The following is a 25,500-nucleotide window of genomic DNA, read 5'->3' on the forward strand; positions in this document are numbered from 1 at the left end:
ATAATATAGCAAAGTCTTATACCGGTCAACCTCAGCCTACAGGTAAAGTCTCATAAATATTGATTCTGAAGATAGAAAATGTCCAGAAAAGGAGTGGCAGTCACCAATGGTGAATAAATAAACAGCACTTTATGGAGGTCATCATATGAGGGTAGGAAACATGGAGGAGTTATTGAGCTGCTTCCAGGACCCTCATACTCACTGCTGTCTAGTCGCCTCTTCTGTCTTTTTATTGTTTTTCTTATGCTTTTTTTATGCAATTGCTCATGTTTTTAATGGAGCAAACATCACAAGTCAAAAATGATTTTTTACCCTGTTATATAATTTATATATTTTTACACTTTTATATATTTTATGGATTTGTGCAAAATTCTTTTTTTTTTGATTAATGAAACTTACATTGTTGCTTTATGTAATATAAAAAATTCCCCTTATCGCTGATTGTTCAGTTTTGCCAGAATGTGACTCTTCCAATTTGTTCACAGTCCTGTCCGCAGCACCGACATTGTGAAGAGTGGGCGGAGCTCCGTGGGGAGAGGCGTAAAAGAGCGCCCCCACATTGTCACCATAATGTACAACACAAAAGTGACAAATTATTACAGGAATGTAACTGGTGAACACTGCTGTTATAATTTACGCCACTTTTGTAATGTCAATTATGATGATCCTGTCGGCTCTGCTCCGTCACTGGCTGAGACTTTTGGACATACAGGAAAATTTAAAATTTGAATTCTATCAAAACTGAACAATCAGAGTTATGTGTAATTTTTTATATTGCAGAAAGCAATAATAAAAAAACTCACTTTATTAATTAAAAAAAAAATTCACAAAGTGGCCGAGCTTTCTCCCTCTCGCCCTTCATTAAAGGGGATATCCGGGACTAAGCTCTAACAGGCAGGTAATTGCTACTTACCTGTCTGTTGTGCCCAGCGGCGTTCTTCCCCGTCACAGAGCAGTCACAGCCCGCTCCTGTCGAGGATTCAGCTGCCTCTGTTGATGGGGCAGAGCGTGATGTCCGACTCATTCTGATTGACAGCCTTCTCCCCCAGTTAGACAGTGGGAATCCAGCTGTCAATCAGAATGAAGTCGTCAGTCTCGCCCTGTCAACACAGTGGAGCGGAAAAGAACCTCCGCACTGTCGACGTGACGTCAGCAGAGGCAGCTGAACGACAGGAACGGATATCCCCTTAAAAGCCCAAGACATATTAATACGTGTCTGTGCCCTGGGCTTTAAGAGCCTGACCCGTATTAATACGTCATTGCGATCTCCTGCGCGCACACAGGCTGTGCGGGCGCAATCGCCGCCGGATGTCAGCTGTTTGTCACATTGTCACGCTCCTGGCACATTAACCCCCGCAATGCTGCGATCGAAGTCGATCACAGCATTGCGGTGGCTAAGGGGAGGTGATCGCGATACTCACCTCCTCTTCCGGCCTCCAGCGCTGTCTGCCGCGGCTTCCCGGATGTTGCCATGACGACCCGATGTCGTCATGACAACATCCGGGTCACCAGACAGCAGGAAGATTTTTTGGTAATGCGCAGTGCATGACCAAACTATCTTCTCCCTGTGCAGCGCTGACAGCCTGCATAGCACAGGTATGGTGCTCCATTTCTGTGCTATACAGGTGATCAGAGTAAAAAAGTGAAAGTCCCATAGTGGCACAAAGTATAAAAGTAAAAAAACTGTCAAAAAGTGAAAAAAAAAATAATTTGTAAAAATATTTAAAAAAATAAATAAAAATAATCCACCAAAAATAAAAATATAATGTACCCATCAATAAATATTATTATGAAAAAAACAAACAAACAATAAAGTACACATATTTGGTATCGCCGCGTCCAGAATGACCTGACCTATAAAATTGTCCCACTAGTTAACCCCTTCAGTGAACACGGTAAAAAATAAAAAACGACGCAAAAAACAATGCTTTATCATCATACCGCCAAACAAAAAATGGAATAACACGCGATCAAAAAGATGAATATAAATAAAAATGATACTGCTGAAAATGTCATCTCGTCCCACAAAAAACAAGCCGCCATACAGCTCCATCAGCCGAAAAATAAAAAAGTTATAGCTCTCAGAATAAAGCGATGCAAAAAAGTATTTTTTTCTATAAAATTGCTTTTATTATGTAAAAGCGCCAAAACATAGAAAAACTATATAAATGTGGTACCGCTGTAAACGTACTGACCCGAAGAATAAAGCTACCTTATCAATTTTACCACACTCGGAGCAGAATAAAAAATTTCAAAAAAAAAAACAATTCCTGAATTGTTGGCTTTTGTTTATTCTGCCTCCCAAAAATCGGAATAGAAAGCGATCAAAAAATGTCACGTGCCTGAAAATGGCACCAATAAAAACGTCAACTTATCCCGCAAAAAACAAGGCATCACTTGACTCTGTCAGCCAAAATATGGAAAAATTATAGCTCTCAAAATATGGCGATGCAAAAACTAGATTTTACAAAAAAATGCATCTTTTAGTGTGTGACAGCTGTCGTCTAATCACTTATACCACACGAGGAACGGTGTAAAAAATAAACTCTCGGGTTAGGGTTGTGCTAGGGTTAGGGTTGGGGATGGGGTTAGGGTTGTGCGAGGGTTAGGGTTGGGGTTAGGGTTGGGCTAGGGTTGGGGTTAGGGCTAGGGTTGGGGTTAGGATTGGGCTAGGGTTAGGGTTGGGGTTAGGTTTGGGTTAGGGTTAGGGCTGGGATTTTTTTCAAAAGTAAAAAAAAAAAGATGACAATATGGCAACTAGTGTTGAGCGCAAGTGCTCGCTACTTGAGTTTGCATCGGGTGCTCGGGTATGCATTGAGTATCGTGGGTGCTCGAGTGACATGCTCGAGTCTCCGCCCCATATGCTTCGCGGCCAAAAAAACCTCGCGAGGATTGCCTGCCATGCACGAGCGATCCCCGCATGGGTTTTTTTGGGGTGTCTAATAACCGTGAAACATGCGGGCGGGGACTCGAGCATGTCACTCGAGCACCCTTGATACATGGTGAATACCTGAGTACCCGATGCAAACTCAAGTAGCGAGCTCTTGCGCTCAAGACTAATGACAACTTATTCAATATGATGACCTAATGTTTTCAAATTCTGTGTCGTAGCTCTGGGTTCAAAATGTTCACTATACCCCTTGATAAAATCCTTGAGGGGTGTAATTTCCAAGATGAGGTCACTTGTGGGAGGTTTCCACTATTTAGGCACATCAGGGGCTCTCCAAAGGCGACATGGCGTCCGCTCTCGATTCCAGCCGATTTTGCGTTCAAAAAGTCACAGTGCTCCTTCCCTTCTGAACTCTGCCGTGCACCCAAACACTATATTTTCCCCACATATGGGGTATTGGCGTACTCAGGAGAAATTTTACAAAAGTTTTTGGGGTCCATTATCTCCACTTACCCTTGTGAAAATAAAAAAAATGGGGCTAAAACATAATTTTTGTGGAAAAAGTTTGATTTTTTTATTTTCACAGCTACATGTTATAAACTTCTGTAAAGGACTTGGGGGTTCAGGGTGCTCACCACACATCTAGATAAGTTCCTTGAGGGGTCTAGTTTCCAAAATGGTGTCACTTTTGGGGGGTGTCCACTGTTTAGGCACATCAGGGGCTCATCCGCTAACAATTCAAGCAAATTTTACATTCAAAAAGTCAAATGGTGCTCCTTCCCTTCCGAACCCTGCCGTGCGCCCAAGCAGTGGTTTTCCCCCACATATGGGGTATCTGCTTACTCAGGAGAAATTGCACAACAAACTGCATTGTGCAATTTCTCCTGTTACCCTTATGAAAATGCAAAAATTGGGGGCTGAAAAACATTTTTGTGGGAAAAATGTGAAAATTTTATTTTTGCGGCTCAATGTTATAAACTTCTGTGAAGCACCTGGGGGTTCAAGGTGCTCACCACACATCTAGATAAGTTCCCTGAGGGGTCTAGTTTCCAGAATGGTGTCACTTGTGGGTGGTTTCCACTGTTTAGGCACATCAGGGGCTCCCCAAATGCAACATGGCGTCCTCTAATAATTCAAGCAAATTTTACATTCAAAAAGTCAAATGGCACTCCTTCCCTTCCGAACCCTGCCGTGCGCCCAAACAGTGTTTTTTCCCCACATATGGGGTATCTGCGTTCCCAGGGGAAATTGCACAACAAATTTATGGGTCCATTTTTTCCTGTTACCCCTGCGAAAATAAAAAAATTGGGTCTAAAGTAACATTTTTGTGAAAAAAGTTAAATGTTAATTTTTTTCTTCCACATTCCAAAAATTCCTGTGAAGCACCTGAAGGGTTAATATAGTTCTTAAATGTGGTTTTGAGCACCTTGAGGGTGCAGTTCTTAGAATGGTGTCACTTTTGGTTATTTTCTGTCATAAAGACCCCTAAAGTGACTTCAAATATGATGTGGTCCCTAAAAAAATGGTTTTGTAAATTTTGTTGGAAAAATGAGAAATCGCTGGTCAAATTTTAACCCTTATAGCTCCCTAATAAAAAAAAAATTTTGGTTCCAAAATTGTGCTGATGTAAAGTAGACATGTGGGAAATGTTATTTATTAACTATTTTGTGTGACATATCTCTCTGATTTAAGGGCATAAAAATTAAAATTTTGAAAATTGCAAAATGTTCAAAATTTTTGCCAAATTTCCGTTTTTTTCACAAATAAACGCAAGTGATATCGAAGAAATTTTACCACAATCATGACGTACAATATGTCACAAAAAACAATCTCAGAATCAAGGGGATCCGTTGAAGCGTTCCAGAGTAATTACCCCATAAAGTGACAGTGGTCAGAATTGTAAAAATTGGCCTGGTCATTAACGTGCAAACCATCTTGGGTTGTAAAGGGGTTAATGAAGGGTGAAAGCTCGGCCACTTTGTGAATTTTTTTTTTATTAATAAAGTGAGTTTTTTTTATTATCGCTTTCTGCAATATAAAAAATTGCACATAACCCCAATTACATGTTATTAATTAGACTTGAACGATTGTTGTAAATAATAATCCTGGGGGGAGGAATTGTGTACATCTGAGACATTGATAATTAACTTATCCTTGATATTTTAACATTGCATGTTGAAATCTTCACACCAGTTAATTTATCCCCAGGAGTAAAAACAAATATAGTTGAAATTCTATATATATATTGTAAGTACATATAGGCTTGTGATACATGTAATGCCCTGACTGACACTTCTTTACAACTTGGAAGACATATAATATTAGGAAACCGAACAACACTTCAAAAAAAGCAATTAATAGTTTATTGTCAGAATGGATGGACTTACCAATGGTCAGTGATAAGTTATTCTTTTTCCCTGTCTATGCTATAATCTCGGATTTTCTGATCACTTTTTTTATTGCTATTATATATCTTATATATATTTCCCAATAAAATAGATTGGTTGGTAACCCCCAACCTCTAACCAACATTCACCTTTTGTTAACATTTGTAGTAATTTGCAGCACATCTATTCCTTCCAAGGTAACAGTATATTCTTCTTCTAATGGCTCATGCTCAAGGAGTCCTGTAAAACAGATCCATAGGCACTTGGTTAAAAATCCTGTTAATTTCCTATCTAGACTGCATGTTCCTAGTTTAGGCAACTCTTATGTTATTGGTGGCATCTTGGTTGCAAGAAATGTCTTATTACCATTCATATAAATGGAATTGTCTTTGCAGAATGTTCATAGATTTTAACAAACACAATTTAGGCTCTTTTCACATATTCGGTAATGTTTGCCGCTTGTCTGTGTTGTTCAGATCAAACAAGCGGAACAGATAAATGGAATTACCATCCTGAAAAATCCTGTTTCAAATGGAAGCATTTGTTTACTTTTAGAATGTAAAAAAAAGTCCTGCAGACAGAACTTTTTCTCAGTTCGAAAAGTAAACTACAAATGGAAACCAGAATGACTCCATACTAATCAATGGGGCCTGTCTGTTTTTCTATGAAACAGGAATGTACAGGATGCTAATTCCGTTTATCTGCTCCGTTTGTCTGTTCTAAATAGAACAAATGAAAACATAACCGGATGTTTGAACAAAGCCTTGAATCTATGGAGCAGTTTCTGAAACTTCTGCAACAGATTGCCACATGTGAACAATGTTTATGCAGTTAACTTCCTTTTCCAACCTTTTTGACTCCAAATTATTGTTCAACATTTTAATCATGAATCAAGAAAATTAGGATTAAATAGCGATCATTATAGCTTCAATAGAAGATCAATTGAAACTGCTAGAATACAGTTTTAGAAAATAGCAGTCATCGAGACGTTCGGTTCCCATTTCTTCTCTGTGATTTCTATCCTGTGAGGTGGTAATAGCATTAATAATGCAGTCTATTCTTTCTTACAGGTCATCATGTATATAATGAATCATCACTAAGAGCTTTTACCTTTTTAGGATTTGGTGATCAAGCAGATCTTCAAATTTTCCTCTTCCTGGTGTTCATGTTCATGTATCTCATCACTGTTATTGGGAACCTAGTGATCATGGTACTTATAACCACAGATACTCACCTGCAAAGTCCAATGTATCTTTTCCTCTCTAACCTGGCAGTCGTGGATCTTTGGTATTCTTCAAGCATTACACCTAAAATGTTGATGGATTTAATTATGGTGGAGAAAAGCATATCGTATATTGGGTGTGCATTTCAGCTGTTTTTCCTTATTGGTTTTGGGAGTACTGAGAGTTTTCTACTTGCAGCCATGGCCTTTGATCGCTATATAGCAATATGTATTCCTCTCCTTTATCTGAAGAACATAACCAGGATGAAGTGTCTACAGTTACTTAGTTTATCTTATGGAGCGGGCTTTCTTAACTCTTTAATACAGACATGTTGTACTTTTCGCCTTTCATTCTGTGGTTCCCATTATATTCGTCATTTCTTTTGCGACATTCCCCCTCTGCTGAAACTATCTTGTTCTGACACCACAATAAATGAGTTAGTTCTGGGTATTTTTGCATCTGCTGTCACTATCACGTCCATTATTGTCATTGTTATCTCCTATGCATCCATTTTACATGCTGTATTTATAATGAACTCTTCCAAAGGCAGACGTAAAGCCTTCTCCACATGTGGCTCTCACTTCATTTGTGTGATTCTGTACTACAGTACCATCTTCTTCATGTATTTAAGACCTAGTTCAGAATATTCCTTAGATCAAGACAGAATTGTTTCAGTAGTTTACACCCTGGTTATTCCTATGCTGAATCCCCTTATATACAGTTTAAGGAATCGAGAAATTAAGCTTGCGTTCAAGAGAAAAAAAGCCTTTCTTGTCTGTAGATAATACAGAAATGTTATTACCCTTAAGGTTTTTTTTGTGTAGATTTTTCTTGTTACTTCATGCTTGTTGTGCTGCATGCTTAATTCAGAGACTGTTCACACTGGCATCAGTTTCTATTTTTGCAGCATAGACAACATATATTTCAAATTTGTTTTGATCCGGTTGATTAATTTGTTATTCATCATATGCAGGATAATCAGCTATAATTAGTTTTTGATACCTGTTAGTCAATATGATAAGTTATATCGGGTATGATACGTTTCCGTCAGATATGTCTTTTTTTGGAATAGAAAACAAAATGTGATGTAAAAAAAAATAATACACGTTGGCAAAGCCTGCATATCTAAAATGTATTTTTGAATATGCCTAATCATGACTTCCTCATCGGTGCTCTGATTCTCTTTTCCCTGAAAATGTAAAAGGATTTTCCTTTTTTTTTTTTTTGTTTTTTTTTGGTTAATAAAGCTTAATTATTATGTCGCATGAAAACATATGCAACTTTCTAATATTCTTTACTGAGAGGTTGTCCACTACTTTAACATTGATTATCTATTCGAAGGATAGATCATTGATTGGAATTAAAGAAGAATTAACTGGGTAGAAGAGCAAAATGAGAAATTGTAAGTGTGTATGTATATGTGTATGCATGTATGTGTGTGTATATGCATAGGCAGATTATAATGAGGGCAATCTGGGCTACCGCCCGGGGGCTCCGGGATTTCCATGGCCAGATTGCCCTCATTATAATATGTGCGGCGCCGCGGCACATAACGGCAGACAGTGGCGGGGGGGGGCCCCCGGACCGCTCCCCCAGCAGCGGTGTACGGCTACTGCTTCTTCTTCGGCCGGGCCAGCACTGCACCTGTTAACTTCCCTGTTTGCTGGAATTGCCGTTGCGGAAACGGTTAGTGGGCACACAGCCTAAAAAAAATTATTATAATTAATATATTAATATTGTGCCAAATTAATTTCACGTGAACTATCACATGATCTATCATAGGGGATCATGTGGTACATCAGGTGTGTGTGTGTGGGGGGGGCCCGCGCCTTCTAAACTGCCCGGGGCCCTTGTTACTCTTAATCCACCCCTGTGTATATGTATATATGTGTGTGTGTCTATATATATATATATATATATATATATTATTATTATGTTGATACAGTATTAGTTTCACTGGGAATATTGACACAATCTTACCAGCTTCTGCCATCATCTTCACAAGGTCTTTTACGTTTGTCCTTGGGTTGATATGCACATGTGGGACCAAAGCACGTTCATCTCTGGGACACAGAACCCATTTCCTTCCTGAGCGGTATGATGGGTGGACATTCCCATCTTGTTTGTACTTGCGTATAATTGTTTGTACAGATGAACGAGGCACCTTCAGGTATCTTGAAATTGTACCCAAGGATGAGCCAGACTTGTGCAAGTACACAATTCTTTTTCTCATATCTTGCCTGATTTCTTTAGACTTTCCCATGATCCTGCACAAAGAAGCAGTATGTTTAAGGTGTGCATTTAAATACATCCATAGGTGTGTCTCTAATTAATTCAGATGTTGCCAAAAAAATCAGAAGATTCTAAACACATGACATAATCATATGGGCAGTCCAGAATTGTTTAAAGGCATAGTAATCTTAGTGTATGTAAACTTTTGACTTTGCAGTAAGCAATAAAAATGCCTTAAAACATTCTCTCTCGCTATTCTGGCATTTGGCAAATATTAAAAATTATGGTAATCCTAATTGACCTAAAATGGGAAAGGTTTATTCTGATTTCATGTCAGATATTGAGAAAAAACATGTATATGTGTCTTTTTATATAGTGTATGTAAACTTCTGGTTTCAACTCTATGTGTATGTATATGTATGTATGTATAATATATATATATTTTATAACCGGAGATGCGTGTCTCTGTCTGAAGGCTTTGAAGACTGCGCAAGCGTGACACTGAACGCATACCGCGATCCCCGGCGCCATACTTACCTGACCAGGAGGAGCGTTGCCGCGGCACCTCTCTTTGCCGGAGACCGTGGCAGGAGTGAGGCGTTGGAATCGGCACATGTGCATAGCGCTATCCGGCGCCATTTTACTAAAGACACATTTGCAGTGTGTCTTCAGCAAAATGGTGTCGGACAGCGTGGTATGGGCACGCGCGTACTCCGGCGCCGCACTTCTCCCCCGACCTCCGGAAGAACAGGACACAGCAGCGCTGGAGCACAGGGAAGAAAGGTGAGTATAAGTGTTTATTTTTTTGTATGTGTGCAGCATGAAAGGGATCAGGGGTGCCATACATACCAGGATTTGGGGGGGTGAGGGGGCCACACATCAGGATTACAGGAGGTGAGGGGGCCACACATACCAGGATTAGGGTGGGTGAGGGGGCCACACATACCAGGATTGAGGTGTGAGGGGTACCATGCATACCAGGATTTGGGGGATGAGGGGGCCACACATACCAGGATTGGGGGGTGAGGGGTGCCATGCATACCTAGATTGGGGGGTAAGGGATGCCATGCATACCAGCAATGGGGATGAGGGGTGCCATGCATACCAGGATAGGAATGCAGGGTACCATGTATACCAGGATGAGGGATGGGGTGCCATGCATACCAGGATGAGGAGTACCATGCATACCAGAATAAGAATGAAGGGTACCATGCATACCAGAATAGGAATGAGGGGTACCATGCATACCAGGATTGGGGAATGAGGAGTGCCATGCATACCAGGATAGGGATGAGGGGGCCATACATACCAGGATTTGGGATGAGGGAGCCATACATACCAGGATGAGGGATTGGGTGCCATACATACCAGGTTTCTGGGATGAGGAGGCCATACATACCAGAATTGGGATGAGGGGTGTCATGTATACCAGGATGAGAGGTACCATACATACCAGAATAGGGATGCGGGGTACCATGCATACCAGGATGAGGGATGGGGTGCCATACCTACCATGATTGGGGCATGAGGAGGCCATGTATACCAGGATGAGGGGTACCATACATACCAGAATAGGGATGCGGAGTGCCGTGCATACAAGGATTGGGGGATGAGTGGTGCCATGCATACCATGATGAGGGATTGGATACCATACATACCAGGATTGGGGGATGAGCGGTGCCATACATACCACCATGCATACCAGGATTGGGATGAGGGGTGCAATGTATACTATATTTGGAATGAGGGGTGCCATGCATACAAGGATTGGGGATGAGGGGTGCCATGCATACCAGGATTGGGGGTGAGGGGTGCCATGCATACCAGGATTGGGGGTGAGGAGTGCAATGCATACCAGGATTGGGGATGAGGGGGCCATGCATACCAGGATAGGGATGACGGGTGCCATGTATACCAGGATAGGAATGAGGGGTACCATGCATAACAGGATAGGGATGTGGGGGGCCATGTATACCAGGATAGGGATGAGAGGTACCATGTATACCAGGATAGGGATGAGGGGTACCATGCATACCAGGATGAGGGATGGGGTGTCATGCATACCAGGATAGGGATGAGGGGTACCATCCATGCCAGGATAGGGATGAGGGGTGCCATGCATACCAGGATTGGGGGTGAGGGGTGCCATGTATACCAGGATTGGGGATGAGGGGTACCATCTATACCAGGATGAAGTGTACCATACATACCAGGATAGGTGTGAGGGATGAGGTACCATGCATACCAGGATAGGGAAGAGGAGTGCCATGCATACCAGGATTGGGGGTGAAGGGGGCCATGCATACCAGGATTGGGGATGAGGGGTGCTATGCATACCAAGATATGGTTGAGGGGTGCCATGCATACCATTATGGGGGTGAGGGGGCCATGCATACTAGGATGAGGGGTGCCATGCATACCAGGATTGGGGGTGAGGGGTGCCATGCATACCAGGATTGGGGGTGAAGGGGGCCATGCATACCAGGATTGGGGATGAGGGGTGCTATGCATACCAAGATATGGTTGAGGGGTGCCATGCATACCAGGATAGAGATGAGGATGCCATGCATACCAAGATAGGGATGAGGGGTGCCATGCATGCCAGGATAGGGATGAGGGGTGCCATTCATAACAGGATAGGGATGTACTTGTCTTGTTGCTCAGTTGTGCAGCGGGTCCTCCCACTTCTCTTTCTACTCTGGTTAGAGCCTGTTTGTGCTCTCCTCTGAAGGGAGTGGTACACACCGTTGTAGGAAATCTTCAGTTTCTTGGCAATCTCTCGCATGGAATAGCCTTGATTTCTAAGAACAAGAATAGACTGTCGAGTTTCACATGAAAGTTCTCTTTTTCTGGCCATTTTGAGAGTTTCATAGAACAAACAAATGTAATGCTCCAGATTCTCAACTAACTCAAAGGAAGGTCAATTTTATAGGTTCTCAAATCAGCCAGATGGTTTTCAGCTGGGCTAACATACTTGTGCAAGGGTTTTCTAGGGTTTGCTAAACATCCATTAGCCTTCTTACACCGTTAGCAAACACAATGTACCATTAAAACACTGGAGTGGTGGTTGTTGGAATTGGGCCTCTATACACCTATGTAGATATTGCAATAAAAACAAGACGTTTGCAGCTAGAATAGTCATTTACCACATTAACAATGTATAGAGTGTATTTCTGATTCATTTAATGTTAGCTTCATTGAAAAAAAATGTGCTTTTCATTCAAAAATAATGAAATTTCTAAATTTCTGAACGGTAGTATATATATACAGTACCGACCAAAAGTTTGGACACACCTCATTTAAAGATTTTTCTGTATTTTCATGACTATGAAAATTGCACATTCACACTTGAAGGCATCAAAACTATGAATTAACACATGTGGAATTATATACTTAACAAAAAAGTGTGAAAAAACTGAAAATATGTCTTATATTCTAGGTTCTTCAAAGTAGCCACCTTTTGCTTTGATGACTGATTTGCACACTTTTGGCATTCTCTTGATGAGCTTCAAGAGGTAGTCACCGGAAATGGTTTTCACTTCGCAGGTGTACCCTGTCAGGTTTAATAAGTGGGATTTCTTGCCTTATAAATGGGGTTGGGACCATCAGTTGTGTTGTGCAGAAGTCTGGTGGATGCACAGCTGTCCTACTGAATAGATTGTTAGAATTTGTATTATGGCAAGAAAAAAGCAGCTAAGTAAAGAAAAACGAGTGGCCTTCATTACTTTAAGAAATGAAGGCCAGTCAGTCCGAAAAATTGGGAAAACTTTGAAAGTGTCCCCAAGTGCAGTTGCAAAAACTATCAAGCGCTACAAAGAAACTGGCTCACATGAGGACCGCCCCAGGAAAGGAAGACCAAGAGTCACCTCTGCTTCTGAGGATAAGTTTATCCAAGTCATTAGCCTCAGAAATTGCTGGTTAACAGCAGCTCAGATTAGAGACCAGGTCAATGCCACATAGAGATCTAGCAGCAGACACATCTCTACAACAACTGTTAAGGAGACTTTGTGCAGCAGGCCTTCATGGTAAAATAGCTGCTAGGAGTCCACTGGTAAGGACAGGCAACAAGCTGAAGAGACTTGTTTGGACTAAAGAACACAAGGAATGGACATTAGATCAGTGGAAATCTGTGCTTTGGTCTGATGAGTCCAAATTTGAGATCTTTGGTTCCAACCACCGTGTCTTTGTGCGACGCAGAAAAGGTGAACGGATGGACTCTACATGCCTGGTTCCCACCGTGAAGCATGGAGGAGGAGGTGTGATGGTGTGTGGGTGCTTTGCTAGTGACACTGTTGGGGATTTATTCAAAATTGAAGGCATACTGAACCAGCATGGCTACCACAGCATCTTGCAGCGGCATGCTATTCCATCTGGTTTACGTTTAGTTGGACCATCATTTATTTTTCAACAGGACAATGACCGCAAACACACCTCCAGGCTGTGTAAGGGCTATTTGACCAAGAATGAGAGTGATGGGGTGCTACGCCAGATGACCTGGCCTCCACAGTCACCAGAACTGAACCCAATCGAGATGGTTTGGCGTGAACTGGACCGCAGAGTGAAGGCAAAAGGGCCAACATGTGCTAAGCATCTCTGGGAACTCCTTCAAGATTGTTGGAATACCATTTCCGGTGACTACCTCTTGAAGCTCATCAAGAGAATGCCAAGAGTGTGCAAAGCAGTCATCAAAGCAAAAGGCTACTTTGAAAAACCTAGAATATAAGACATATTTTCAGTTGTTTCACACTTTTTTGTTAAGTATATAATTCCACATGTGTTAATTCATAGTTTTGATGCCTTCAGTGTGAATGTACAATTTTCATAGTCATGAAAATACAGAAAAATCTTTAAATGAGAAGGTGTGTCCAAACTTTCAACCTTTTGGTCTGTACTGTATATGTTGTGGAATACCTATACTAACTATAAACAAGAAAATCTCTTCCTGACACAGCAGCAACTCTCCCTACTCTGCCTTATTCTGGGTAAGACTGTGACGAGCATAGCAGCGCCAGGTCTTATATAGACCTGATGGCTGTGCAGCCAGTCAATCACTGTAATGCCCACAACCAACATGGCTACGGCATTACAGTGCATGGCAGGCAGTCCCTGCATGTTCATTGCCTCTCTAAAGAGCGCCAAACATGCAGGGAGGGGATCCGAGTTCCCGCCCGAGCAACCCGGAAATACTCGCCGAGCTTGTCGAGCACCGTGATGCTCGGGCGAGTACCAACCAGTGGCGCGCACGATCACTCATCACTACATATTAGAGCCTCTTTCCCAACAAGATTGTGTATATTATGTCAAAATTTGGTCCAAGTAATGTTCATACTCAAAGTCACAGCTATCCAAGCCCCATATACACTGCAGAATTGTAGCAGTGTATTAGAAAATTGAACCTTTTTACAATTCTAGTCTCATTACTTTATAAGGCACATTTAAAAAAAATATGCACCTTGTGTTTTGGACCTAGAAATCTGAAATTTTAATATAAATGTCAACCCTTGCTTGAACACCAGCCTCAATAATGTCAACATTACAGGGGTGGACATACCATTGGTTCAGCCTGTGCAGCCGCATAGGGGCCCAAGGGTGAAAAGGGCCCATTGAATCTCCAAAGCAGATGGAATTGTGAATTATGATGATAGGACAAAAAAGGCCCATATATACTGTTCTTGCACAGGGGCCCTTTTCTGTCTGTGTCTGCCAGTGAAACAAGGAGCAATAAATTTGCAAAATCATAAAAAAAATACTTGTGCGCTCAGGTGGGCATCTTTGGAGCCATAAGCACTGGCATGTTTCTAGTGACGGTTGTCTTGGCCAAGCGTAATGGCCCCCACACCTCTCCACACAGTATGATGGCCCCCATACAACCCTCCACAAAGTATGATTGCCCGCTACACAACCCTCCACGCAGTATGATAGACCCTACACAACCCTCCACACTGTATAATGGCCTGCATACGGTATAATGGCCCTCCCATACAGTATAAATGCTCACCATACAATGTGATGGTTCTCTATACAGTATAATGGCCGCTACACTCATCCACAAAGTATTATGGCTCCAACACAACCCTCTACATCACACTCCACATAGTATTATGGCCCCAAAAACAACCCTCCACACATTATGATGGATTCCAATGGCCCCCCACAGAACCCAACAAACAGTTTAATTGCCCCATACAACCCTCCACAAAGTATGATGACCCCACACAACATTCTACACTTGATAATGATCTGCATACAGTATAATCCCCCCTCACTTCACCCTCCAAACAATATAATGACCCCCACTTACCCCTCCAAACAATGTAATGGCCCCCACATAACTCTTCAAATAGTATGATAACCTTACATGGCCATCCACATAGTATAATGACCCCAGACAGCCCTTCAAATAATATAATGGCCCACAGCATAGCCCTCCAAATAGTATAATGGCCCCCAACATAGACCTCCAAATAGTTTAATGGTCCCCACAATGTAGTCATTCATTTTAAAAAAAATACCTCTCCTTGTTTCCTCGCTGCTTTGGTCTTTGCAGCTTCTGGTCTGAAGCTCTACACACATCTACATAGCTGGCATGATGTAGTGAAGTTATCGTGCCCGCTGTGCTGAGTTGTCAGAGCTCAGACGCACAGGAAGAATGATGGAAGAGGGAGTGGTATTAGCGGTACACCACTGGAGGCAGGTTTACCTTTGGTTCAGAAATGATCAAGGGGGGTGTTTGAGGTGGTTATAAAGCAGTTTTATAATGCTGAAACTGCCCTGCAAGTCCCTGAACTAAATCGGCCGGGTCTGGCATCTACTCCACTACCATTTGGAGGGGATCTATAATTTGTGGCCAAGTCAATCTGTAATGGGCTGTATCCCTCCAAAATGTTAAAGGGATGAGAAGACACCTTTATTGAGGTCTGATATTAATTATTAATGTCAGACTTGACTATTAATAATTAATATACAACTAATAACTGACACCTTAACGCCTTCTGTTCCCTATGATATATACAGTTAGGTCCATATATACAGTCATGGCCAAAAGTATTGAGAATGAGACAAATAGTAATTTTTCCAAAGTTTACTGCTTCATTTTTTGTAATGGCAATTTGCATATACTCCTGAATGTCAAAGAGTGATCAGCTTAACAGCAATTACTGTACTTGCAATGTCAATATTTGCCCAGAAAATGAACTTTAACCCCCAAAACACATTTCAACATCATTGCAGTCCTGCCTTAAAAGGAGCAGCTAACATCGTTTTAGTGATTGATCCATTAACACAGGTGTGGGTGTTGATGAGGACAGGGCTGGCGATCAATCAGTCATGATTAAGTAAGAATGACATCACTGGACACTTTAAAAGGAGGCTGGTGCTTGTTATCATTGTTTCTCTTCAGTTAACCATGGTTATCTCTAAAGAAACACGTGCAGCCATCATTGCACTGCACAAAAATGGCCTAACAGGGAAGAGTATCGCAGCTACAAAGATTGCACCTCAGTCAACAATCTATCGCATCATCAAGAACTTCAAGGAGAGAGCTTCCATTGTTGTCAAAAAGGCTCCAGGGCGCCCAAGAAAGACCAGCAAGCGCCAGGACCGTATCTTAAAACTGTTTCAGCTGCGGTATCGGACTACCAGCAGTGCCGAGCTTGCTCAGGAATGGCAGCAGGCTGGTGTGAGTGCTTCTGCACGCACTGTGAGGCGGAGATTCTTTGAGCAAGGGCTGGTTTCAAGGAGGGCAGCAAAGAAGCCACTTCTCTCCAGAAAAAACATCAGGGATCGACTGATATTCTGCAAAAGGTACAGGGAGTGGACTGCTGAGGACTGGGGCAAAGTCATTTTCTCTGATGAATCCCCTTTTCGATTGTTTGGGACATCTTGGAAACAGCTTATTTGGAGAAGAAGAGGTGAGCGCTACCACCAGTCTTGTCTCATGCCAACTGTAAAGCATCCTGAAACCATTCATGTGTGGGGTTGCTTCTCAGCCAAGGGAATCGGATCACTCACAGTCTTGCCTAAAAACACAGCCATGAATAAAGAATGGTACCAGAATGTCCTCCAAGAGCAACTTCTCCCAACCGTCCAAGAGCAATTTGGCGCCCAACAATGCCTTTTCCAGCATGATGGAGCACCTTGCCATAAAGCAAAGGTGATAACTAAATGGCTCATGGAACAAAGCATAGAGATTTTGGGTCCATGGCCTGGAAACTCCACAGATCTTAATCCCATTGAGAACTTGTGGTCAATCATCAAGAGACGGGTGGACAAACAAAAACCAACAAATTCTGGCAAAATGCAAGCATTGATTATGCAAGAATGGACTGCTATCAGTCAGGATTTGGTCCAAAAGTTGATTGAGAGCATGCCAGGGAGAATTACAGAGGTCTTGAAGAAGAAGGGGCAACACTGCAAATATTGACTTGCTGCATTAACTCATTCTAACTGTCAATATAACCTATTGGTACTCATAATATGATTGCAATTATATTTCTGTATGTGATATAAACATCAGACAAACACTAATAAAAACCAGAGGCCAGCAGATCATGTGAAAATATAATTTTGGTGTCATTCTCAAAACTTTTGGCCATGACTGTACAGTTATATGAAAAAGTTTGGGCACCCCTATTAATCTTAAGCTTAATGTTTTATAAAAATTGGTGTTTTTGCAACAGCTATTTCAGTTTGATATATGTAATAACTGTTGGACACAGTAATGTTTCTGCCTTGAATTGAGGTTTATTGTACTAACAGAAAATGTGCAATCTGCATTCAAACAAAATTTGACAGGTGCATAAGTATGGGCACCTCACCAGAAAAGTGACATTAATATTTAGTAGATCCTCCTTTTGCAAAAATAACAGCCTCTAGTCGCTTCCTGTAGCTTTTAATGATTTCCTGGATCCTGGATGAAGGTATTTTTGACCATTCCTCTTTACAAAACAATTCCAGTTCAGTTAAGTTTGATGGTCGACGAGCATGGACAGCCCTCTTCAAATGATCCCACAGATGTTCAATGATATTCAGGTCTGGGGACTGGGATGGCCATTCCAGAACATTGTAATTGTTCCTCTGCATGAATGCCTGAGTAGATTTGGAGCGGTGTTTTGGATCATTGTCTTGCTGAAAGATCCATCCCCTGCGTAACTTCAACTTTGTCACTGATTCTTGAACATTATTGTCAAGAATCTGCTGATACTGAGTGGAATCCAACGCGTCCCTCAACTTTAACAAGATTCCCGGTGCCGGCATTGGCCACACAGCCCCAAAGCATGATGGAACCTCCACCAAATTTTACTGTGGGTAGCAAGTGTTTTTCTTGGAATGCTGTGTTTTTTTGCCGCCATGCATAACGCCTTTTTGTATGACCAAACAACTCAATCTTGGTTTCATCAGTCCACAGGACCTTCTTCCAAAAAGAAATTGGCTTCTCCAAATGTGCTTTTGCATACCTCAGCCGACTCTGTTTGTGGCGTGCTTGCAGAAACGGCTTTTTTTGCATCACTCTCCCATACAGCTTCTCCTTGTGCAAAGTGCGTTGTATAGTTGACCGATGCACAGTGACACCATCTGCAGCAAGTTGATGCTGCAGCTCTCTGGAGGTGGTCTGAGGATTGTCCTTGACTGATCTCACCATTCTTCTTCTCTGCCTTTCTGATGTTTTTCTTGGCCTGCCACTTCTGGCCTTAACAAGAACTGTCCCTGTGTTCTTCCATTTCCTTACTATGTTCCTCACAGTGGAAACTGACAGGTTAAATTGCTGAGACAGCTTTTTTGTATCCTTCCCCTAAACAACTATGTTGAATAATCTTTGTTTTCAGATCATTTGACAGTTGTTTTGAGGAGCCCATGATGCCACTCTTCAGAGGAGATTCAAACATGAGAACAACTTGCAAGTGGCCACTTTAAGTAGCTTTTCTCATGATTGCATACACCTGGCTATGAAGTTCAAAGCTCAATGAGGTTACAAAACCCAAAAAAGTTCTTTAGTAAGTCAGTAAAAAGTAGGTAGGAGTATTTAAAACAAGAAAATGATAAGGGTGCCCATACTTATGCACCTGTCAAATTTTGTTTGACTGCCGATTGCACATTTTCTGTTAGTACAATAAACCTCATTTCAAGGCAGAAACATTACTGTGTCCAACAGTTATTACATATATCAAACTGAAATAGCTGTTGCAAAAACACCAATTTTTATAAAACATTAAGCTTAAGATTAATAGGGGTGCCCAAACTTTTTCATATAACTGTATTTGGACAGAGACAACATTTTTCTAATTTTGGTTCTAGACATTACCACAATGAATTTTAAACAAAACAATTCAGATGCTGTTGAAGTTCAGACTTTCAGCTTTCATTTGAGGGTATCCACATTAAAATTGGATGAAGGGTTTAGGAGTTTCAGCTCCTTAACATGTGCCACCCATGTAAGAACGGCGACTAACTGAGACAAAAACCATGTATTAATGAAGAATATTTATTATACACACAAAAAATCTAGTTATTATACTATTAAACACACATACATACATATTTATACCCAAACTGGCGACTATAAATATATATATATATATATATATATATATATATATATGTATTTTTCGGACTATAAGGCACATTGGACTATAGGACGCACCCAGGTTTAGGCAAAATAAAAAAAAAATATTTCATAGTATTTAAACTTCAAAGTAAGGCCAGGGTCCCACTAGCATTTGGCATCCGATGTGATATGCTAATGCCACTCGGCTCCTGCTTCGCTGCGAGTGAGAGCCAAGTGTCAGTGCTCTGTGCTCCGATTTTGTCACACAGAGAGGATCGCAGCACAACTGTGGAGGGGACGGAGAAAGTAATTTCTCCATCTCCTCTGTTGCTGGCATCTGCGGGAATCACACTGCACTCGGGTGATATCCCAGTGCAGTGCGATGTTTCACACGCACCGATAGGCTTATCTGGGTGCGTGCGATCCGAATCCAGCATGCAATCACAGCTCGATCGCAATCTGATTGGAGCTGAAAAAAAACGCCACTGAGCACACCATCATGGGATTAAATTGGTCCGAATGCAATCCGATTTGTTTTGCATTTCACTTTAAGCAGAGACAGCACTCTCCACATTGCTGTGCTCTGCTCTTGGTGATCAGGGGAGGAGCAGCTTTCTGTGCACACTCTCAGATCACTGAGATAGCAGTGTGAGGAGGTCTGACACCGTGGGTGGAGACAGCTTTCTCCTGACTATAAGACAGGCACTTTTTAGCATGTTTTTTTCCTGCTAAAAAGTCCACCTTATAGTCAAAAAAATACGGCATATAAACTGCTCAAAAAAATAAAGGGAACACTAAAACACCACATCCTAGATATCACTGAATGATATATTCCAGTTGCAAATCTTTATTCATTACATAGTGGAATACATTGAGAGCAATAAAACATAAAAATGATTAATGTAAATCAAAATTATTATCCCATGGAGGTCTGGATTTGGAATGATACTCAAAATCAAAGTGTAAAATCAAATTACAGGCTAATCCAACTTCAGTGGAAATTCCTCAAGACAAGGAAATGATGCTAGCTAGTGTATGTGGCCTCTACATGCCTATATGACCTCCCTACAACGCCTGGGCATGCTCTTGATGAGGCGGCGGATGTTCTCCTGAGGGATCTCCTCCCAGACCTGGATTAAAGCATCAGTCAACTCCTGGACAGTCTATGGTGCAACGTGGCGTTGGTGAATGAAATGAGACATGATGTCCCAGATGTTCTCGAGCAGGCCAGTCCAAAGCATTTTATGCCTTCATCATGCAAGAACTGCTGACACATTTCAGTCACATGAGGCCTAGCATTCTTATGCATGAGAAAGAACCCAGGGCCCACTGCACTTGCATATTGTCTCACAATGGGTCTGAGGATCCATTGTGAGAGTTGAGATAGGTTACAGCGGGGGACACTTAGGACAGGTGAGTATAAGGATTTTTTTATTTTATTCTTATTTTTACAGTTGGAGACAGCAGGAGCTCTTATCATTGTCTCTTGCTCGCGCTGATCGCAGTGCCAGCAGGGGACAATGATAAGGGCAGCGTTAACTGTACAGCTGATTTCCAAGCACTAGTATGTGTGATCCAGGTGCACAGAGTGTGTTACACATGAACAAATCTGTCAAAGTTGAATTTAGGGAGATTTATCCATAATTATCTATCACTCATGGTTGTTTAGTCTGGTACCAATTACACGTTAATAATTAGACTTCTAACTATTATCATAAATGGGAATCCTGGGGGAAATTATTTTTCTTCTTTAGGGACATTGATAATTAACCACTCTACAATATTTTAACAATACAAGTTGGTTGTTAATTTATTCCCAGAAGTAAACACAAATATAAAAGAAATCCAAGTTCTGTGTAAGCATAAATGTCTGAATTCTCTACAACTCAGCTTTAAGAAGACCTAAAATATTCAGAAACTAAACAATCGCTCAAGAACAAGAAATTAACTTACAGCAGAAAAAGGTATTCATAGTCAATTGTGAACATGGATGGACTTTCCAATGGTCAGTGACCAGTTGTTTTTCCCTGTCTATCCATAATCTCTTACTTCCATGACTTTATTGCTTATATATAAAATTTCTTTCACAATAGATACATTGGAAATTTCAACTTCTAATATTACATCCTTTCCGCTTTCTTAGGTGAAATCTTGTAGTAACTTACTGCCCCAGCACATCTGTTCCTTCCCTGGTAAAATATTCTCCTTCTGGGGCATGGATCTCAAACTCAGCTGGATATATGGGCCGCACATAAAAAAAAATTGAATTTGAGGGGCCGCATTCTTTGAAGGACAAAGTGACATTTTTAGTGAATATTTTTTTCTATATACCTTTTGACCATTTTTTGGATTTTTTTTTGTGTATTTAGTTTATTTTATTCATCGTATGGGCTATGGTACAGTTTTATACCTTGGGTTGTTATGGATGTGGAGATAGCAAACGTGCACTTTTTTTTATTTACTTTAGTTTATAAAAACTAAAGCATTTTTAGTGGCAAGATATTTTTTCATTATTTTAATTTTTTTTTATGTTTTTACAATTTTGTTTCCCTCAATTGGCCACATACAGTAATATTGTCTTACAATTAGCACCATGTAGTAATTCAGGCAAATATCTTGCAGTAATATACTCCATTCTGATCTCCATCTTGTAGTAATGCCCCATCCAGGTCCCCTTCTTGTAGTAATCTCCTCATCCAGGTCCCCATATTGTAGTAATGTCCTCATCCAGATCCCCATATTGTAGAAATGTCCCCATCCAGTTCCCCATATTGTAGTAATGTCCCCATCCAGGTCCTCATATTGTAGTAATGTCCCCATTCTGGTCCCCTTCTTGTAGTAATATGCCCATCCACATCTTCATCTTAATAATATAATAATAATCTTTTTATTTATATAGCGCCAACATATTCCACAGCTTTTTACAATTCAGACAATTTACAGACATTATCATCACTGTCCCCATTGAGGCTCACAATCTACATTCCGTATTAGTATGAGGTCTTAGGAGTGTGGGAGGAAAACACAATGTAGCAATGTCTCAATCCAGGTCCCCTTATTGTAGTAATAGTCCCCTATTGTGCCGTTCTTCACATACACATAAAAAAAAATTCTTGTCACCTGTCCTACATTCCCTCGGCAACCTCTTTTCTGCAGCAGCTCTCTGCACATCAGCACCAATGCCAGCCCAGCAGCTGACATTGGTATGCCGACACGGCGGCGTATGACGTCACTGCCAGCATCAGCATGCACATGTCAACTGCTGTCCTCTGATTGGCTGACAGCTGGCATTTTTTTTTGTTATTGCTGTGCAGACTGCTTGTCTCTGCAAGGCAATACATTTCAAGGACACACATTCAAGGAATGAAAGTGCTAACATCGACAGGCCCCTGGACCGGGCTTCGATCGTCCCACGGGCCGCGTGTTTGAGGTCCCTGTTCTAGAGGCTCCTGAACAAGGAGTCCTATATGCAAACACATAGGCACTATTCGGTAAATGTTATTTATTTTATATATCAGCAGTAAAATGAGGCAGATTGCATGTCCTAGGCAACTATTTGCACATTACAGGTCGTAGATTTCTTTTAGAAAATTCATTCCATATATCTGAATATAGTTATTTCTGCAGCATGTGCATAGATTTTACCAAACACCATTGCTTCATGTGAACATTTTATTTGCATGGAGTTAAGCCTCATTCAGATCTGTGTTTTGTGTCTTATATCCATGGGTTTTTTTTCTGAATAGAACAAGTATGCATTATAGTCTATGGGCATGTCCATGTGTCCACTTCTCCTTTTTTTGTGAGACTGATAATACTTAAAAAAAAAACTAAAACAAGTCAGTTTTTAATTCAATGTGTGGATTAAATGAACAAATTTTGGTGAGTGGGTCAGTGAAAATAAATGAATATCCCTAGCACACTCTTTACAATATTGCTGCATTCCAGTTGCATCGTCATCCTGCCTGTTTTTTGCTGTCTGATGCTACAAGATTTCTAGGAAACCCACCCTCCATCAGTTTTCTTTTTTGGAAAAACTGAAATACTGACTAAAAACCGATGGAAGTCTGATCCAGCACACTGATGAAAAAAACTCTTGTGTGAATGAGAACTAATGTTTATTTTTTTCAACCTCGCTGACTCCCTTGGACTGCTGTAAAAATACCACTTGACACTTTTGCCTTGGCATTTCCTTCATGAATCATTAAGATTAGGATGAAAAGCAGGTATAACATTGCATTAATAATACAGTCTATTCTTTCTTACAGATCATCATGTATATAATGAATCATCGCTAAGAGCTTTTACCTTCCTTGGGTTTAGTGATCATGCAGATCTTCAAATTTTCCTCTTCCTGGTGTTCATGTTCATGTATCTCATCACTGTTGTTGGGAACCTAGCGATCATTCTGCTGATAGCGACAGATACTCACCTGCACAGTCCAATGTATATTTTCCTCTCTAACCTGGCATTCGTGGATCTTTGGTATTCTTCAGGCATTACACCTAAAATATTGGTTGACTTAATTACAGTGGATAAAAGCATATCGTACATTGGATGTGCAGTCCAAATGTTTTTTGTCATTGGCCTTGGGTGCTCTGAGAGTTTTCTACTTGCAGTCATGGCCTTTGATCGCTATGTAGCAATATGTATTCCTCTCCTTTATCTGAAGAACATGACCAGGATGACGTGTCTTCAGTTGCTTAGTGGATGCTATGTGGCTGGGTTTCTTACCTCTTTAATACAGACATGTTGTACTTTTCGCCTTTCATTCTGTGGTTCTCATTATATTCGCCATTTCCTTTGTGATGTTCCCCCTCTACTGAAACTATCCTGTTCTGATACCAAAATAAATGAGTTAGTTTTGACTATTTTTGCATCTGCTGTAACTGGCACTACCATTATTATCATTGTCATCTCCTATGCTTCTATTTTACATGCTGTATTTATAATGAACTCTTCCAAAGGCAGACGTAAAGCCTTCTCCACATGTGGTTCTCACTTCATCTGTGTGATTCTGTACTACAGTACCATCTTCTTCATGTACTCAAGACCTAGTTCAGCATATTCCTTAGAACAAGACCGAATTGTTTCAGTAGTTTACACCCTGGTTATTCCTATGATGAACCCTCTAATATATAGTTTAAGGAATCGAGAAATGAAGCTTGCATTAAAGAGGACAAAAGCCTTTCATGTCTGTAAATAGCGCAGGAACGATATGCGTTTTCTGATTTATAGTTTTTGGATTTTTTGTTATTTTGTTGAGTTTTGTTGTAGATATTACTTTTGGTTAAAGGGTTATTTCCAAGACAGTAAGTTAACTATTAGTTATGAGAGAGAGGATAAATTACTAATCAATGGGGGTCGACCACTGGGACCACAGCCTGGGCTGGAATGAGACTGAAATTCAGCCCTGGCATTTGAAAGCACAAATGCCAGTACAACCACCATGTAACACCCATTATCTCAGATGGGGGTCACAATTACAGTTATGACCCTGTCCAATATTGGAGGAAATCAACAGTCACTGCAAGAGTAAAATATTGCCACTGTACAAGGTTGAATAATACGCTATGACCTCATAATACTATCGCATTGTAACAAAATAATGCCACCATACTGATCCTTACCAAACATGACTGTACCAAGGCGAATATTACCGTCAATACTGTAATATTAGACACAAATAATACCGCCAGACCATAACCACATATTTCCAATATATACTGTAGTGATAATACCACCATACTGGTCACTTACAAAAACTTTTATACTAAGACTGATATTACAACCATGCATATGTGGTGCCCCTGAGGGTTCAGTCGCCACCGAGGTACTGCACTTCACCCAGAGGTGTGGTGTCTCCCTTCTCTCAGGTAAGAAGGGAGTGCTGCACTGAACCCCAACATACCTGAATCCAACACTACACTACTGCAGGCTGGCTGGAGGGGCAAGACGCAATGTATATTTCTGCTGAGCCCTGACCCTGACTGGAGTGGGGGGAACCCAAAGGTAGGGGGAACCAGTAGTGGGTGTGAGTGGAGGAAGTAGTTAGAGGGAGCACTTTAGTAGGAGTATAAAATAGGGAAACCATCTTAGGGTGGCAGTTCAGTAGTAAGATCAGTAGTAGTGTCAGTTCTAGGGAGCTGTTCAGAAGAACCGCTCGGGACTGTTCGGAGGAACAGTCCGGGAGCAGAGTCTCACTAGGGGATCTGCTCCACAGTT

At 41.1% G+C, this 25,500-nt stretch overlaps 2 protein-coding genes across 2 annotated transcripts; both read left to right on the plus strand.

Moving 5' to 3' along the window:
• Positions 1-6,109: 6,109 nt before the first annotated feature.
• LOC141167276 (olfactory receptor 5AP2-like) lies at positions 6,110-7,285 on the plus strand. The gene has a single exon (XM_073654706.1). The coding sequence runs from the start codon at positions 6,443-6,445 to the stop codon at positions 7,283-7,285; it is 843 nt and encodes a 280-aa protein (XP_073510807.1). The 5' UTR covers positions 6,110-6,442.
• A 13,342-nt stretch (positions 7,286-20,627) lies between these two features.
• Positions 20,628-24,481, plus strand: LOC141167277 (olfactory receptor 5AR1-like). Its single transcript, XM_073654707.1, has 3 exons — positions 20,628-20,646; positions 20,730-20,816; positions 23,544-24,481. Exons 1-3 carry the CDS (start codon positions 20,628-20,630, stop codon positions 24,479-24,481), a joined length of 1,044 nt encoding a protein of 347 aa, XP_073510808.1.
• The last annotated feature ends 1,019 nt before the right edge of the window (positions 24,482-25,500 follow it).

Source organism: Phyllobates terribilis, unplaced genomic scaffold, assembly GCF_046119375.1.
Source record: "Phyllobates terribilis strain yellow unplaced genomic scaffold, ASM4611937v1 Scaffold_11__3_contigs__length_659146591, whole genome shotgun sequence".
Taxonomy (NCBI): Eukaryota; Metazoa; Chordata; class Amphibia; order Anura; family Dendrobatidae; genus Phyllobates; species Phyllobates terribilis.

Excerpts from the sequence above, each read along its gene's own strand:
- LOC141167276 (XM_073654706.1), top strand. The coding sequence starts at position 6,443 with ATGTTCATGTATCTCATCACTGTTATTGGGAACCTAGTGATCATGGTA.
- LOC141167277 (XM_073654707.1), top strand. Across the intron at positions 20,817-23,543 it reads TGATAAGGGCAGCGTTAACT|ATCATCATGTATATAATGAA; the intron begins GTACAGCTGATT and ends TCTTTCTTACAG.